Raw genomic sequence first — 18,079 nt, 5'->3', positions numbered from 1 at the left:
TCATACCTGACTCAAATTCCCTGGATGTGTGCAATTCCAACAGCATTCAAGAAGCACAACATCATCCAGGACAAAGCAGCCAGATTAAGAGACAATCTAACCACCCCTTGAGATTCAATGGGGTTACCATCACTGAATCCCCCACTATCAAATTTCTGGGTGCTGCCATTGACTAGAAATTCAACTGGACTCACCACATAAACACACAGGCTACAAGAACAGGTCGGAGGCTAGGAATCCTGCAGCAAGTAACTCACAACCTGGCTCCCTAAAGTCTTTCCACAAGGCACAAGTCAGAAGTGTGATGGAATACTCACCACTTGCCTGCATTGAGTAAAGCTCCAACAGCCCTTGAGGAGTTTGACACTATCCAAGACAAAGTAGCCGCTTGATTGGCACTACATCCAGTAGTCCCATTCCTTCACCACCAATGCTCAGTAGCAGTCATGTGGACTAGCTACAAATTGCACTGAAGAAATTCACCAAATATCCTCAGACAGCACCTTCTAAACCCACCACTACTTCCATCTTGAATGACAAGGGCAGCAGATATATGGGAAAACCACCGCGTGCAAGTTCCCTCCAAACCACTCAGTATCCTGACTTGGAAATATACCGCCGTTCCTTCAGTGTCGCTGGGTCAAAATCCTGGAATTCCCTCCCTAAGGGCATTGTGGGTCTACCTACAGCACATGAGCTGCAGTGGTTCAGGGAGACAACTTACCCCCATCTTCTCAAGGGGCAACCAGAACAGTCAATAAATGCTGGGCCCAGCCAGGGACACCCATGTCCCAAGAGTGAATAACAAATATGGTAATAGTGAGCGTCACTTTGAGATTTGAACTTATAATCTGGGCTGACAATTCTGTGCAGCTCCAGTCACTGAAGCATTAACATGTTACACCTTAGCAACTACAGATAAAGACAGAACCTGTTTTCTGAGACATCTTTCACAATCTTAGGGTGCCCCAAAGCACAATCCAGCCATTCAATAATTATTTCAAATGTAATTGTAGGAAATGAGGAAGTCAATACATATACAGCAAGCTCCCACGAAGAGCAACACGCCAATGACCTGTTATGCTAGCGGAGGAAGAAATATTGGGGAGAACTCCCCTGTTTTTCTTCCAATCGTATCCTGTAATCTTTCCAAATTCCAGAATGGTTTAATATCACATTCACAAAAAATATACACCTCCAACAGAGCAGACCCCCCACTCCCCCTCAAAACTACACAACTTTCCTGAAACTATTTTGGGAGCACCATTGGTGTCCTTATTTAAGGAAACAAGTAGTTTTAGGAAGGTTCACTCGAGTGATGGCAGAGATTATGTAATGAAGAAGAGTGACGTAGGATGGGTCTGGATCAAAGATACTAAGAGTGACTTTTGAGGGCGTTTGACAGGGTAGGTGTTGAGAATAGATTAGAATGGTGCTGAAAAAACACAGCAGGTCAGGCAGCATCTGAGGAGCAGCAAAATTGACGTTTCGGGCAAAGCCCTTGTGAGAATATGTTTCCCCATGTGGGAGGCTAGGGGATGAAAACAGAAAACGCTAGAAAAAACTCAGCAGGTCTGACAGCATCTGTGGAGAGAGAAAAAATTCAAATCTTCCTTTATTTAATCACAAGAAATGGGCATTGCTGGTTAGGTCAATAGCTAGTGTCTTAGTCATAGAGTTGTACAACACAGAAATAGACCCTTCAGTCCAAATCGTCCATGCCAACCAGATATCCTAAATTATTCTAGTCCCATTTGCCAGCATTTGGTCCATATCCCTCTAAACCTTCCCATTCATATACCCATCCACACATGTTGTCTCAGCCTTCACCACTTCTTCTAGCAGCTCATTCCACACATACACCACCTTCTGCGTGAAACATTTGCCCTTTAGATCCCTTTAATATCTTTCATCTCTCACCTTATAGCTATACCCTTTAGTTTTGGATTCCCCTACCCCGTGAAAAAAGACCTTGGCTATTCAGCCTATCTACACCCCGGATGATTTTATAACCCTCCACAAGGTCACCCCTCAGCCTCTGACATGCAAGGGAAAATAACCCCAGCCTATTCAGCTGCTCCCTATAGCTCAAACCCCTCCAACCCTGGCAATATCCTTGTGAATCTTTTCTGAACCCTTTCAAGTTTAGGAGACCGAATTGTCGCAGCATTCCAAAAGTGGCCTATTTATTGCTCATCTCGAACTGGCCTGAGATGGGAATTATGAGTCTGTGGGATTCTCTATCTCAGACAGAAATGGAGGCGTTGAATATTTGTAATGCTGAGGTGGATGGATGAAACCAGATCAGAAATTGCTGGAGCAACTCAGCGGTTTCTGGACCTGAAACATTAACACTGTTTCTCTCTCCACAGAAGCTGCCAGACCTGGCAATTTCTCAGTTTCTCCAGCAATTTCTTTTCTTTTCAGATTTTGCAGCACTTTGCTTTTGAGGTCGATCGATTCTTGACAAACGAATCAAAGGGGTCAGGCAAGAAAGTGGAGGTCAGGCCACAATCTAATCAGTCAGAGGAACTGTTTGAGTGAAGTTCACAGCACAGAAGCAGATAAGTGTATTGCTTTTAAGTGGGACCTACAGACAGTCTGCAGTAGTGAGTAGAGTGGGTTCTTTCTTGATTACATGTTTTTTGAGATATGTCTCTTGATTAGACTTAAAATATAAGACATAACTAATAATTTAACCTGGGGCAGTGTTTTGTAGAGGAATAAGATGGTGTTATTTTCTGGGTCTGTAGATTGTGAAGGAGCAAAAATGGCCTTTAGTAGAGTGATATGCGCTTCTTGTCAAATGTGGGAGTTTAAAGGGAGTTTAAGCGTTACTGCCATTAATGCTATGTCTGCCATAAATGCTGTTAGTTGCGAATCTTATCAGATCAAATGGATCGGTTGGAGAGACAGTTAGAAGCAATGAGGAATTTGCAACAGCAACAGTATGTGATGGATGGCAGTTATAGGAAGGGGGGAAAGTCTCAGATACAGTCACATAGATGGGTTAACTCCAGGAAGGGTAAGAGAGGTTGGCAGCTCGTGCAGGAGCCTTCTGTGGCTATACCCATTTCAAACAAGTATGCTGTTTTGGAAAATGTAGGGGGTGATGGATTCTCAGGGGAACGTAGCAAGAACAGCCAAGTGTCTGGTATTGAGGTGTGCAATTCTGATCTCCTTCCTATCAGAAAGATGTTGTGAAACTTGAAAGGGTTCAGAAAAGATTTACAAGGATGCTGTCAGGGTTGGAGGATTTGAGCTATAGAGAGAGGCTGAGCAGGCTGGGGCTATTTTCCCTGGAGCGTCGGAGGCTGAGGGGTGACCTTATGGAGGTTTACAAAATTATGAGGGGCATAGATAGGATAAATAGACAAAGTATTTTCCCTGGGGTCGGGGAGTCCAGAACTAGAGGGCATAAGTTTAGGATGAGAGGGGAAAAACATAAAAGGGATCTAAGGGCCAACGTTTTCACACAGAGGGTGGTGCGTGTATGGAATGAGCTGCCAGATGGGTACATGAATAGGAAGGGTTGGAAAGATATGGGCTGGCTGCTGGCAGGTGGGACTAGATTGGGTTGGGATATCTGGTTGGCATGGACAGGTTGGACCGAAGGGTCTGTTTCCATGCTATACATCTCTATGACTTTATGATCATATTGAATGGTACAGCAGACATAAGGGGCCGAATGGCCTGCTCTAGCTTCATTGGCAGATAGAAACAGAGAATAGAAATAAAGGGATTGTTTTCCAAATGGCGGGCAGTGACTAGTACCACAGGGATCAGAACTAGCTCTTCACAATACCTCAGATATTGACAATACACATTAATGATTTGGATGAGGGAACTAAATGTGAAATCTCCAAATCTGCAGACAACACAAAGCTGGGTGGGAAGATGATCTTTGGTGAATTTCTTAAGTGCAATTTGTACAACAAGACCTGGGTGTCCTTGTGCACCAGTCGCTGAAGGTAGACATTGCAGGTACAGCAGGCGGTGAAGAAGGTAAATGGTATGTTGGCCTTCATAGTGAGAGGATTCATGTACAGGAGCAGGGATGTGCTGCTGCAGTTGTACAGTGCCTACTCAAATCATTGAGATCACATCTAGAATATTAGGTGCAGTTTTGGTCTCCTTATCTGAGGAAGGATGTTCTGGCAATGGAGGGAGGCAGCAAAATGTTCACCAAATTAGTTCCTGGGACGGCAGGACCGACACATGAGGAGAGGATTCCATTCGCCGTAGTTCAAAAGAATGAGGGGGATCTTGTAGAAATATATAAAATTCTAACAGGACTAGACAGGGTAGACACAGGATGGATGTTAACGATGACTGGGGAGTCATCAGAGAACCAGAGGGTCACAGTCTTAGGATACAGGGTAAACCATTTAGGACTGAGATGAGGAAAAATATTTTCACCCAGAAAGTGGGGAGCCTGTGGAATTCTTTACCACAGAAAGCATTTGATGCTAAAGCATTGAATGTTTTCAAGAAGGAGTTAATATAGTTCATAGGCTAAAAGGATCAAACAGTATGGCGGAAAATCAAGAACAGGCTATTGACTTGGATGATCATAATGAATGGTCAGTAGATCAAAGGGCTGAATGGCCTATTAGCTATGTTTTTATGTATATGTGCTGACCAGGCTAGAATATGTGCTAACAGCTCTGGAGTGAGATTCAAACCCCCAACCTTTAGACAAGTGCACTGCCACTGAGCCACAGGTGTCAACTCGCCATCAGTTATGTCCCTCACAGCATCATAGCTCAGGCATCAGAGCTCAGAACCATCTCAACCAAACTTACCACAACTTTTGCATCAGTTTCGAAGGAGGCAGACATGCAGCCCGCGTGGCACGGAGACACAAATTCGATGCCATCTGTTGTACAAACTGGATTGTAAGCCTGATCCTTACAGGAGCATCCTCGATTACAGCTCAGTTCCAAGCCAGATGTCCTGGACAGTGATGACAGAAGCAGTTTTAAGACAATATAACTCCAATTCCCCTTGATCTCAATGTCTTTGTGAAGGGAACACATTTTTACCAACTGTCCCAGGGTCAAGAAAGGCATTGACTTCGATACAGAATCAATCGGTGGATTTACTGGATGGCTACAGCACAGAAGGAGGGCATTCAGGCTGTCTTGTCTATGCTGGCTCTCCAAAACAGAAAGTTATCTTGTGCTCCCCCATGAGCTCATATCTTCTTCCTTTTCAGCTAATAATCCAATTCCTTTGTCAGTGCTTCAACCTGCCTTCCCCACACTTTCAGACACTACATCCCAATCCCTAACCACTCGGGTGAACCTGCCTCCCCCACACTCTCAGACATTACATCCCAATCCCTAACCCTTCAATTGAACCTGCCTCCCCCCATATTCTCAGACAGTACACTCCAAACCCAGAGATGTGAGGACTGCAGATGCTGGAAAACCAGAGTCAATAAAGTGTGGAGTTGGATAAAGCACAGCAGGTCAGGCAGCATCAGAGGAGCAAGAGAGTTGACATTTCAGGTCAGGACCCTTTATCAAGATGAATAGTCCCAACCTGAAACATCGACTGTTCTGCTCCTCTGTTGCTTTAGCCAGCTCTACGCTTTATCGACTCCCACATTCCAGACCCGAGCAAGTCACTCCTTGAAATGGTTCCTTCTCATGTCCCCATTGCTTCCTTGGAGGAGAAAGTGAGGTCTGCAGATGCTGGAGATCAAAGTTGAAACTTTATTGCTGGAACAGCACAGCAGGTCAGGCAGCATCCAGGGAACAGGAGATTCGACGTTTCGGGCACAGGCCCTTCTTCAGGAAGGTCATTCCTGAAGAAGGGCCTGTGCCCGAAACGTCGAATCTCCTGTTCCCTGGATGCTGCCTGACCTGCTGTGCTGTTCCAGCAATAAAGTTTCAACTCCCCATTGCTTCCTTGGCCAATCACCTTCAATTAGTGCCCCCTGGCTCTTGATCCTCGCACCAATGGGTACAGGCTTCTTCCCATCAGCTCCAGCCAGGACTCTCATGTTTTTTGAAAGCCTCCTTTCAATCCTCCTTCTATATCAATGGGACTGCTACACCTAGTAACTTTCCAACCCCGAAAAATGATGCTGTCACTGGGCCGAAATTCTGGGACGTTCCCAAAATGGCTGAGCCAGCAGCACAGTTTGAGTCACCTTGCCAGTGGCACCTATGTCCAGTGAAAGACCAAAATTTTTAAAAACACTCCTCATTTTCTTTGTGCCAATAGCAATAGAGACAGGCATTACTCAGCAAACATTCAGGGTCACCTTTAGGAACATCTCAGTGTGGAGTGTGCATTTACCTATTCAAGGTACTCCGGTTGTCGTTTATTCCAGCAACTACCTGCGTTGAACAGCCGAGGAACAAGAGTGGCGTAGTCGCACAGATAGAGGCAAAGATGGCGGCAAAGCACATGATGGCTGAGCCCCTGAGACTCATTTGGAACCTCCTCATGATAGCCCCACCTATTAGGATTCCAAGAACTGCTCCAGGGACATGGATGCTTCCTTGAAACAGAGGAAATGGAAGAGTTAAAAATGGAAGAACCAAACTGATTGTCTATTACCTGGCGTCAATCAAGTGACAGCACCAATGCAAACATTAGGTTAGTATTGGGGTCCAGCATTACAAATGAAAGTCTCAAACTGGATGGAGGCAGGAGCTCTATTTTAGTCCAAACTGTAATCACATAGGGACCACAGCAGCCGATTTGTGCTCAGCCATGTGGCCTCTGCTCATCACAGAATGGGATCTCGTATTGCCCCATTACAGGACAGATGGGGCCAACGGTCACCCTGCTGCAGGAAGGGTGTTGTTAAACTGGTCAGGGTGCAATAAAAAATTTACAACCTTACCAAAACTGGAGGGTTTGAGTTATAAGGTCGAGGCTGAACAGGCTGGACTGTTTTCCCTATAGCGTAGGACGCTGAGGGGTGACCTCATAGAGGTTTATAAAATCATGAGGGGCATGGATAGGGTGAATACACAAGGTCTTTACCCTGGGGTGGGGAGTCTAAAAATTGAGGGCATAGGTTTAAGATGGGAGGAGAAAGATATAAAAGGGACCTGAGGGGTAACATTTTCACACAGAGGGTAGTGCATGTATGGAATGAGCTGCCAGAGGAAGTGGTGGAGGCTGGTATAATTACAACATTTAAAAGGCATCTGGATGGGTATATGAATAGGAAGGGTTTGGAGGGATACGGGCCAAATGCAGGCAACTGGGATTGGTTCTGTTTTGGAAACCTGGTCTGCTTGTACGAGTTGGGCCGAAGGGTCTGGTTCCATGCTGTTTGACTCTAGGGACCTTTGTACCTAAGATTGTGCCAGAAGAAGCCTCTTATACACTTTTCAGTGCACTCAACTGAGTACATTTGACAATAAAGCTAATTCTAATTCTAATTCTAATTCTATGCCTCTGCCGAATATCTCACATGAAATTAAGGCACCCCTGTCAGTGCAGCACTCCACCGGAACTGGCACCATCAGTGTCAGCTTGAAAGTCAAGGGGCAGCAATGGCCTAGTGGTGTTACTACTGGACTATTAACCCAGATAATGATCGGAGGACATGGGTTCGAATCCTTTAGCGACTGACGTTGGAATTTGAATTGAAGCAACCAAAGGTCAAACTGGAATTAAGAATCTAATGATGACCATGGAGCCACTGTTGATTGTCAGAAAACCAATTTGGTTCATTAATGTCCTTTAGGGAAGGGAATTTGCCATTCAGAATTAATTATTGTGCAATTGTGACTTCAAGGCTGGAAAATGGGGCAGACTTGATGGGCCAAAGGGCCTTTTTCTGTGCACTGGATGTCTATGAGTCTATCGTTAACTCAGTCTGGATTATAATCCAGATCTACAGCAATTTGATTGACTCTTAACTGTCTAGCTATATGTTCAGTTACAACAATCACTCCAAAGTCTACCTACAGCACATGGACTACAGTGGTTGAAGAAAGCAGCTCACCATCACCTTCTCGAGGGCAACTTGGGACAGCATGAGCTGGAGTAACCAGTGACATCCATGCCCCATGAATGAATAGAAAATTTTTTAAAAATTGTTCATATCTCTAGACTGGGGCTTGAAGCCCCACCTTATTGAAACTGTTGACACCTGGAGATGGGAGATTCCTGGACGTGGATTCTGGATTATTGATGCTGGAAGAGCACAGCAGTTCAGGCAGCATCCGAGGAACAGGAAAATCGATGTTTCGGGCAAAAGCCCTTCATCAGGAATACAGGCAGAGAGCCTGAAGGGTGGAGAGATAAGTGAGAGGAGGGTGGGGGTGGGGAGAGAGTAGCATAGAGTACAATGGGTGAGTGGGAGAGGGGATGAAGGTGATAGGTCAGGGAGGAGGGTGGAGTGGATAGGTGGAAAAGAAGATAGGCAGGTAGGACAAGTCCGGACAAGTCATGGGGACAGTGCTGAGCTGGAAGTTTGGAACTAGGGTGAGGTGGGGGAGGGGGAAATGAGAAAACTGTTGAAGTCCACATTGATGCCCTGGGGTGAAGTGTTCCGAGGTGGAAGATGAGGCGTTCTTCCTCCAGGTGTCTGGTGGTGAGGGAGCGGCGGTGAAGGAGGCCCAGGACCTCCATGTCGTCGGCAGAGTGGGAGGGGGTTTGAAATGTTGGGCCACACAGCGGTGTGGTTGATTGGTGCGGGTGTCGCAGAGATGTTCCCTAAAGTGCCCGGCTAGGAGGCATCCAGTCTCTCCAATGTATAGGAGACCGCATCGGGAGCCACGGATACAATAAATGATATTGATGGATGTGCAGGTAAAACTTTGATGGATGTGGAAGACTCCTTTAGGGCCTTGGATGGAGGTGATGGGGGAGGTGTGGGCGCAGGTTTTGCAATTCCTGCGGTGGCAGGGGAAGGTGCCAGGATGGGAGGGTGGGTTGTAGGGGGGCGTGGATCTGACCAAGTAGTCACGAAGGGAATGGTCTTTGTGGAAGGTGGAAAGGGGTGGGGAGGGAAATATATCCCTGGTGGTGGGGTCTTTTTGGAGGTGGCGGAAATGTCGGCGGATGATTTGGTTTATGCGAAGGTTGGTCGGGTGAAAGGTCTGAGGGCGGAGGTGCGGGATGTGGATGAGATGCGTTGGAGGGCATCTTTAACCACGTGGGAAGGGAAATTGCGGTCTCTAAAGAAGAAGGCCATCTGGTGTGTTCTGTGGTGGAACTGGTCCTCCTGGGAGCAGATACGGCAGAGGCGGAGGAATTGGGAATATGGGATGGCATTTTTGCAGGAGGTAGGATGGGAAGAGGTGTAATCCAGGTAGCTGTGGGAGTTTGTGGGTTTGTAAAAAATGTCTGTATCAAGTCGGTCGTCATTAATGGAGGTGGAGAGGTCTAGGAAGGGGAGGGAGGTGTCAGAGATGGTCCAGGCAAATTTAAGGTCAGGGTGGAATGTGTTGGTGAAGTTGATGAATTGCTCAATCTCCTTGCGAGAGCACGAGGTGGCGCCAATGCAGTCATCAATGTAGCGGAGGAAGAGGTGGGGAGTGGTGCCGGTGTAATTACGGAAGATCAACTGTTCTACGTAGCCAACAAAGAGACAGGCATAGCTGGGGCCCATACGGGTGCCCATGGCTACCCCTTTGGTCTAGAGGAAGTGGGAGGATTCAAAGGAGAAATTGTTAAGGGTGAGGACCAGTTCGGCCAAACAAATGAGAGTGTCGGTGGAAGGGTACTGTTTGGGATGTCGGGAGAGGAAGAAATAGAGGGCTTGGAGGCTCTGGTCATGGCGGATGGAGGTGTAGAGGGATTGGATATCCATGGTGAAGATGAGGCGTCGGGGGCCGGGGAAACGGAAGTCTTGGAGGAGGTGAAGGGCGTGGGTGGTGTCTCGAACGTATGTGAGGAGTTCCTGGACTAGGGGGGATAGGACAGTGTCGAGGTAAGTAGAAATGAGTTCAGTGGGGCAGGAGCATGCTGAGACAATGGGTCGGCCAGGGTGGTCAGGCTTGTGGATCTTGGGAAGGAGGTAGAACTGGGCAGTGCGGGGTTCCCGGACTATGTGGTAGGAAGCTGTGGGTGGGAGATCTCCTGAGGTGATGAGGTTCTGTATGGTCTGGGAGATGATGGGGGTTTGGTGATGGGGGGATGGGGTCATGGTCGAGGGGGCATGAGAAAGAGGTGTCCTCAAGTTGGCGAGATTCCTGGACGTGAACATTCATGCCACTCAAATGCCAGGCTATGACCAAATCCAACAAGTGACAATCTAAGCACTGCTACCTGACACACAGTGGTGTTACCATCACTGAATCCCCCACTACCAACATCCTAGGAGTTACCATTATCCAGAAACTCGACTGGATTCACTACACAGACACAATGGCTACAACAACAGGTCAGAGGCTGGGGATCCGGCAGCGAGTAACTCACCTCCTGACTCCCCAAAGCCTGTCCACCATCTACAAGGCAGAAGTCAGGAGTGTGATGGAATACTCCCCACTTGCCCTGGATTGGTGCAGCTCCAGCAACACTCAAGAAGCTTGACACCATCCATGACAAAGTCATCCAGTTGATTGGCACCACATCCAAAAGCATTCACTCCCTCCACCACCAGTAGCAGCAGAATGGTACCAAACATCCTTTGACACCTTCCAAACCCATGACCATTTCCATCTAGAAGGACAAGGGCAGTAGGTACATGGGAACACCACCCCCTGCAAGTTTCCTTCCAAGTCACTCACCATCCTGAATTGGAAATATATTGCCATTCCTTCCCTGTCGCTGTGTCAAAATCCTGGAATTCCCTCCCTAAGGGCAGAGGGGGTCAATCTACAGCACATGGACTGCACGTTCAAGAAGGCAGCTCACCCTTACCTTCTCACGGGGCAAGTGGAGACAGGCAAGCCAGTGATGCCCATGTCCCTTAATTGATTTTTTTTTATACAATGAGTTATCCTGGTCTCAATTTGATTCAATCTTTGGGAGGTTTGCTTGACAATTAAGGGCAGTTCTGATTTCCCATTCCTGAATAAATGATGATGGTTGAGTGAGTCAGTGGGGTGGAGGCCATCTGGTTTGTAAAAGCATTGCACCCATCCCTTTGTACCGCACCATCCTTGCCAACATTGGAACATCCGAAAACCAGAGAGTGATCGCAAATGAACTTCAGCAAGATTCGGTGTTTTACTCAAGTTCCTCACCAATCAGTAAATTTGCAAACGAGGCCGTCACAGTGAACTGTTGCTCCAGAAATTTGCCAATGAAGACGGTTAATCCAGACATCAGAGCTGACATACAGACTTGAGCTAACACAACGAGGAGGTAAACTGAGCTCCTCAAAGTCCTCAGTAAGATACACGGAAAACCTGAGGGAGGAAAACAATATACAGAACAATCAGCAAAAGTGTGAGGGGACACATTTTGGGAGGATTAGCAAAGCAAGAGGATTGTTGAATGATAACCACCTTAGGAAGCAGAGAGGGATATTGGTGTGCATATCTGTAAATCCTTGAAGGTAACAGGACAGGGAGATGAGCTGGTTAAGAGGCCTATGGGATACTTACCTTCATTAATCAAGGAATTGGATATGAGAGTAGGGAGGTTATGATGGGGCTGTCTATAATGCTGGAGCACTGTGTACAGTTCTGGTCCCTGCACTATAGGAGGGATGTGATTGCACTGGAGAGGATGCAGAGGACATTCCTCTGGGATGGAGCATTTCAGCCAGGAAGACAGACTAAGCAGATTCTGGACTGGTTGATTAAAAATTATCTATACAAACAAGAAAGGGGATTCTTGTGGCACAGTGGTAGTCGCCCGACCTCTAAGCTAGGAGATCCAGGTTAAAATCTCACTTGCTCCAGACGGGTGTCATAATATCTCTAAACAGGATAAATCAAATTACCTATAAACAAGGAAAGGGACTCCTGTGCTACAGTGGTAGTGCCCCTGCCTTTGTGCCAGAAGGCCCAGGTTCAGGTCCCAATTGTCCCAGCATTGTGTCATAGTTGACCTGTACAGCCGGTTGATTTAAATAACTACAGAAGTCACACTAAGCATTGACAAATATCCTGGACGGTCACATATGGAGCATTGTGCGGACTTTAGGAGGAAAGTCTGGGTTCCCCAGAGGAGCTTTATCAGCAGCACTCCCTCTGCTCTGATGTTCAGTGCACACTGACGGTGACCACTGGCTTCCATTTCTGGAAGCTCTGAAGGCCCATACAGTCAAACAGTCATAGAGATATACAGCACGGAATCAGACCCTTCAGTTCAACCCGATATCCCAACCCAAACTAGTCCCACCTGCCAGCACCCGGCCCATATCCCTCTAAACCCTCCTATTCATATTCCCATCCAGATGCCTTTTAAATGTTGCAATTGTACCAGCCTCCTCTGGCAGCTCATTCCATACACACACCACCCTCTGCGTGAAAAAGTTGCTCCTTTTATATCTTACCCCTCTCACCCTATACCAATGCCCTCTAGTTCAGGACTCCCCCACCTCAGGGAAAAGATCTTGTCTATTTACCCTATCCATGCCCCTCATGATTTTATAAGCCTCAATAAGGTCACACCTCAGACTCTGACATTCCAGGGAAAGCAGCCCCAACCTGTTTAGCCTCTCCCTATAGCTCAAATCCTCCAATCCTGGCAACATCCTTGTCAATCTTTTCTGAACCCTTTCAAGTTTCACAACATCATTCCGATAGGAAGGAGACCAGAATTGCACGCAATATTGGCCTAACCAATGTCCTGTACAGCCGCAACGTGACCTCCCAACTTTTGTACTCAATATTCTGACCAATAAAGGAAAGCATACCAAAAGCCTTCTTCAATATCCTATCTATCTGCGACTCTCAAGGAGCTATGAACCTGCACTCCAAGGTGTCTTTGTTCAGCAATACTCCCTAGGACCTTACCATTAAGTGTATAAGTCCTGCTAAGATTTGCTTTCCCAAAATGCAACACCTCGCATTTATCTGGATTAAACTCCATCACCCACTCCTCAGCCCATTGATCCATCTGGTCAATATCCCGTTGTAATCTGAGGTAACCTTCTTCACTGTCCACTACACCTCCAATTTTGGTGTCATCTGCAAACTTACTAACTGTACCTCTTATGTTCAAATCCAAATCATTTATATAAATGATGAAACATAGAGGACCCAGCACTGATCCTTGTGGCATTCCACTGGTCACAGGCCTCCAGTCTGAAAGATAATCCTCTGCCACCACCCTCTATCTTCTACCTTCGAGCCTGTTATGTATCCAAATGGCTAGTTCCCCTTGTATTCCATGAAATCTAACCTTGCTAACCAGTCTCTCATGGAGAACCTTGTCAAACACCTTATTGAAGTCCATACAGTTCAAGTCTACTGCTCTGCCCTTAATCCTCTTTGTTACTTCTTCAGTCAATACAAAAATTAGAGGGAATGCAGTTTATCAGGATGATACTCAAAGTTATGGACTTCAGTTAAACACAAGAGAATATTCCAGGTAGAATTTAAGAAGGCAGATCACCATCACCTTCTCAAGCGTGAATATGCATGGGAAATAAATGCTGGCCCAGCAAGCAACACGCATATCCTCAGAATGCATTGTGAAATAAAAATTAACAACCTTGTCAACATCAAAGATAAGGGGAGGCGATGGCTGTGTGGCATTATCAGTGTATTATTAATCCAGAGAGCCAGGTAATGTTCTGGGGACCTGGGTTTGAATCCTGGCAAGGAAAATGGTGGAATTTGAATTCAATAAAAAGTTGGAATTAAGAATCCAATCTAATTGGGCAGCATGATGGCTCAGTGGTCAGCACTGCTGCCTCACAGCGCCAGGGACCCTTGAGTGACCATCTGTGTGGAGTTTGCATGTTGTCCCAGTGTCAACACGGGTTTCCTTCAGATGCTCGGGTTTCCTCCCACAATCCAAAGATGTGTAGTTTAGGTGGACAAGGCATGCTAAATTGCCCACAGTGTTTAGGGATGTGCAGGCTAGGTGGATTAGCCATGGGAAATGCTGGGTTATAGGGATTTGGCGAGGGGGGGGGGGGATCTGGGTAGGATACTCTTTGCAGGTTTGGTGTGGACTTGATGGGCCAAATGGCATGTATCCACACTGTGGAAATTCTATGAATCTAAAGTTGACCATGAATTAATTGTCAGGAAAAATCCATCTGGTTCACCATTGTCCTTTTGAGAAGGGAACTGCCATCTTCACCTGGTCTGGCCTGTATGTGACTCCAGACCCACAGCAATGTGGCTGCCCTCTGGACAATTAGCAATGGGCAATAAATGCTGGCCTGGTCAGAGTGAGCACACAGATCAGTGGGTCGAAAAGTCTCTTTGGGAACATGCAAGTTTACAATCCCATCCCCAACATACCAGCACAACGTGCTTAGAAACCTACTCTTAATAAATTGGAGTAATGATAGGCCTTGTGTTGCATCCTCTTGTTTGGATTTTAATTGATTCAGCTTTTTATCTGTGTTGATTTCTCCTTCGGGATCCCGGGAGCCCTGGGGTAAAGAAAGAGACAATGAGATTCACACGATGGACACTTCCAACCCTGAAACTATTTCCATTTAGAAGGACAAGTGCAGCACGTAAAATTTGGGAGCAATAAACTGTCCATGTGTCAATTGTTGTAAAAGCCCATCTGGTTCACTAATGTCCTTTAGGGAAGGACTTACTCAGTCTGGTCTTCATGCGACTCCAGACCCATAGCAATGTGGTTGACTCTTAACTGCAATGGGCAATAAAGACCCAGCCAGCAACAGCGACGTCAAGTTTTCAAACAAGATGAAAATATGGAAATGTGGCTCACTGTCAGCGTTGTTTAATAATCGGTCACTATGAAGTGCCTTGCGGGGATTTTGTTAGAGTGTTGTAAAAAGAGCTGTTTGGAAAGCACAGTCACTTGCGGTAACACTAAAGTCCAACCAGCTGTAAGAACTCCATTGTTGTGGTTAACAATTAATTTTCTGCAGAATCTGCAAGAACAAAGTGTAGCTGGATTCCAGCCATACAAATCGGCCCTGTATGATACAAATTATAACCATCAAGATAATTTTAATAAGGTGCCACACAAAATGATATGAAAGGAGATAGTAACCCCTGGTACTGAGGTTAACTAACAGGGAGCAGAGAACCAGGATAAATGGGTCATCCTCAGGTCGGTAAACAATGAGCAATGGGTGCCACCAGGATCAGTGCTACTTAACTATCAGTCCCAGGGCCCTGGGTTCGATCCCATCCTTGGGCGACTGTCTGTGTGGAGTTTTCACATTCTCCCTATGTCTGCGTGGGTTTCCTCCGGGTGCTCCGGTTTCCTCCCACAATCCAAAGATGTGCAGGTTAGGTGAATTGGCCATGCTGAATTACCCATAGGTTAGGTGCATTAGTCAGGGATAAATATAGAATAATGGGGAATGATTGGGTTTGGTACTCTTCGGAGGGTCGGTGTGGACATATTGGGCCGAAGGGCCTGGTTGCACACTGTAGAGATTTTATGATGCTATGAACTGGATAAATGGACAGGGTGTGCTGTCAACAAGTTTGTTTTTGATATAAATGTGGGCTTGGAAAGGAAATTTTCTGAAGGACTTTTAATGTCTGCAAAGCAATATAGATTTATTACGAGAGACAGAAGTTTGGCAGATGGAGTACAATGTGAGTCATTTATGGTTATCTAACTTGGCAGAAAGAATAGAAAAACAAAGTATGAATAAAATGGAGAGAGTGTGGAGGAGTCAGAGATACGGAGGGAACTGGGTGTCCTTCTGCATGAATTACAAATGTTAACAAGCAAGAGGAAGAAATATGGAGTGTTGATTTTTGTTCCAAAGGAGTTGGAGCATAAAATAGGAATGTCTCAGGAACAGGAGTAGGCCATTCAGCCCTTCAAGCCTGCTCTGCCATTCAATAAGATTATGGCTGATCTGTGGCCTAACTCCATATACTTGCCTTTGGCCTATATCCCTTGATACCCTTGCTTAAGAGGAGGACAATGTAGAGGGAGATTCACTCCCTGGAGTTTAGAAGAGTAAAAGGTGATTTATTGAAAAATAAACAAGCCATAGGAGCAGAAGTAGGCCATTCAGCCCATCGAGTCTGCTCCACCATTCAGTGAGCTCATGATTGATCTGAATATCCTCAATTCCACTTTCCTGCCTTTTCCCCATATCCGTCGATTCCCTTCCTGATTAAAAACCTGTCTCAGCCATGGTTACATTTAACAACACAGTCTCGACAACCCTGTGCAGTAAGTATTTCTATGGATTTACAACCCACAGAAAGAGGAACTTTCTCCTATGACAGAATACATTTTGAAACAAAAACAGGTTCGAGGGGCTGAATGGCCTCCTGTATAATGTCCCATGATCTTCCAGGTTGGAACTCCGACAATGGACTTACCTCTTTGGGCATCTCTTTTGGGAAAAAGAAATATGGGATAGAGACCATGCCAACAAAACTAGCAGCCATGAGGAACCCCAGCCACCAGGCTCCCACCCAGCGAGGGTCTCCAAACTCCAGATCAATATCAGCTGTAACAGAGGGGAAAGAAAATCCAAATAAATACCCAGGCAAGATGAGAACATATAAATCAGAACACCAGAACCCAACTGCATGGCCAAAGATCAGCTAATAAATATGACATCCTGGGTCACAAACAGCACTATATAAATGAAACTTGGGGAGATAATGTTTTCCCAGAGATATAGTGTATGGCCCAATTGGCAAGTGATCCAGAGAGCCAGGCTATTGCTCTGGGGTCCAAGGATTCAAATTCTACCACAGCTGCCAGGGGAAATTAAATGGATGCAGTGTACGATTGAGAGCAACCAATTCTTAAAGGTTATAGAGTTATAGAGATGTACAGCATGGAAACAGACCCTTCGGTCCAACTCGTCCATGCTGACCAGATATCCCAACCCAATCTAGTCCCAGCTGCCAGCACCCGGCCCATATCCCTCCAAACCCTTCCTATTCATATACCCATCCAGATGCCTTTTAAATGTTGCAGTTGTACCAGCCTCCACCACTTCCTCTGGCAGCTCATTCCATACACGTACCACCCTCTGTGTGAAAAAGTTGCCCCTTAGGTCTATAACCCAATGATTGCATTCTTGTGTAACCTGGCATTATAGAAAAATCATGCTTTAGAAACAGCATTTAAGTGTTGCCGGCGTAATCATATCACATCCAACACATTTTAAAAGTTTGTGCTTTAGAAACAGTGTCCCCAATTCCTCAACTGCTTTACAGCAAATTTGCATTAATGAAACGCTTGTTATAGCAGAACGACCTGTAGTAGCAGGAGCAGGCCATTCAGCCCCACTCCAGCCTGTCCCATCCTTCAATAAAATTACAGCTGATCTCATTTATGCCTCAACTTTATATCCCAGCTTGCCACCTGAATGAGTCTCAGAGATGATGACTTTGAGTCTACCGTTGCTTGTTGGAACAGCCCGTCTGTTTTATTAATCTCCTTTAGGGAAGGAATTCTGCCAAATTTACCATATGTGACTCCAGACCCACTGCAATGTGGCTGTCTCTTACTGTCTGGGTAATCAGAGATGGGTTATAAATGCTGGCCCAGCCCACAACACTCCCACCATTCAACCTGCTCCCTTTCGAAAGCCTTTATGAAGACCTGTCCTGGCAGATCCATGATTCCTAATAAAGGGCTTTTGCCCGAAATGTCAATTGTCCTGCTCCTCAGAGGCTGCCTGACCCTCACTACACTCTCGGCTCTGATCTCCAGCATCTGGAGTCCTCACTTTCACCTACACCCATTATTATAGCCGATACCTGATCCACCCAATCTTTTCTTCCTATCTTGATTCTATATTTACTCCTTGTTCAGTCTCTCCCAACTTACATGCTTATGTTTCTCACACAGTCATACCTGACTGAAACATGAACTGTTTCTTTCTCTACAGACGCTGCCATACCTGTTGAATTTCTCTAGCACTTTTGGTTTTTATTCCAGTTTCAAGTATTCCACAGTATTTTGCTTTTGTGCCAATCTGAATCAGTTATTTTACACTGACTATAAGAAACAGGAACAGGAGCAGGCCATTCAGCCCCTCCAGCCTGCTCCACCATTC

General features: G+C 46.0%; 1 protein-coding gene across 3 annotated transcripts in view; it reads right to left on the bottom strand.

Moving 5' to 3' along the window:
- Positions 1-18,079, bottom strand: part of slco2b1 (solute carrier organic anion transporter family, member 2B1) — a 97,216-nt gene that overhangs the window by 22,130 nt on the left and 57,007 nt on the right. For all 3 annotated transcript variants that reach the window (XM_087988439.1, XM_043692506.2, XM_043692507.2), the window contains 5 exons: positions 16,383-16,513; positions 14,377-14,485; positions 11,169-11,333; positions 6,310-6,514; positions 4,806-4,956 (listed from right to left, as the gene is read on the bottom strand). In XM_087988439.1, coding sequence (XP_087844565.1) covers positions 4,806-4,956; positions 6,310-6,514; positions 11,169-11,333; positions 14,377-14,485; positions 16,383-16,513 — 761 coding nt within the window. The remainder of the gene's footprint in view (positions 1-4,805; positions 4,957-6,309; positions 6,515-11,168; positions 11,334-14,376; positions 14,486-16,382; positions 16,514-18,079) is intronic.

This window comes from Chiloscyllium plagiosum, unplaced genomic scaffold (genome assembly GCF_037043375.1).
Source record: "Chiloscyllium plagiosum isolate Xiang-an unplaced genomic scaffold, Cpla_swu_hap1 HiC_scaffold_6, whole genome shotgun sequence".
NCBI classification, from domain to species: Eukaryota; Metazoa; Chordata; class Chondrichthyes; order Orectolobiformes; family Hemiscylliidae; genus Chiloscyllium; species Chiloscyllium plagiosum.
This window is presented reverse-complemented; position numbering and strand designations above follow the sequence as displayed.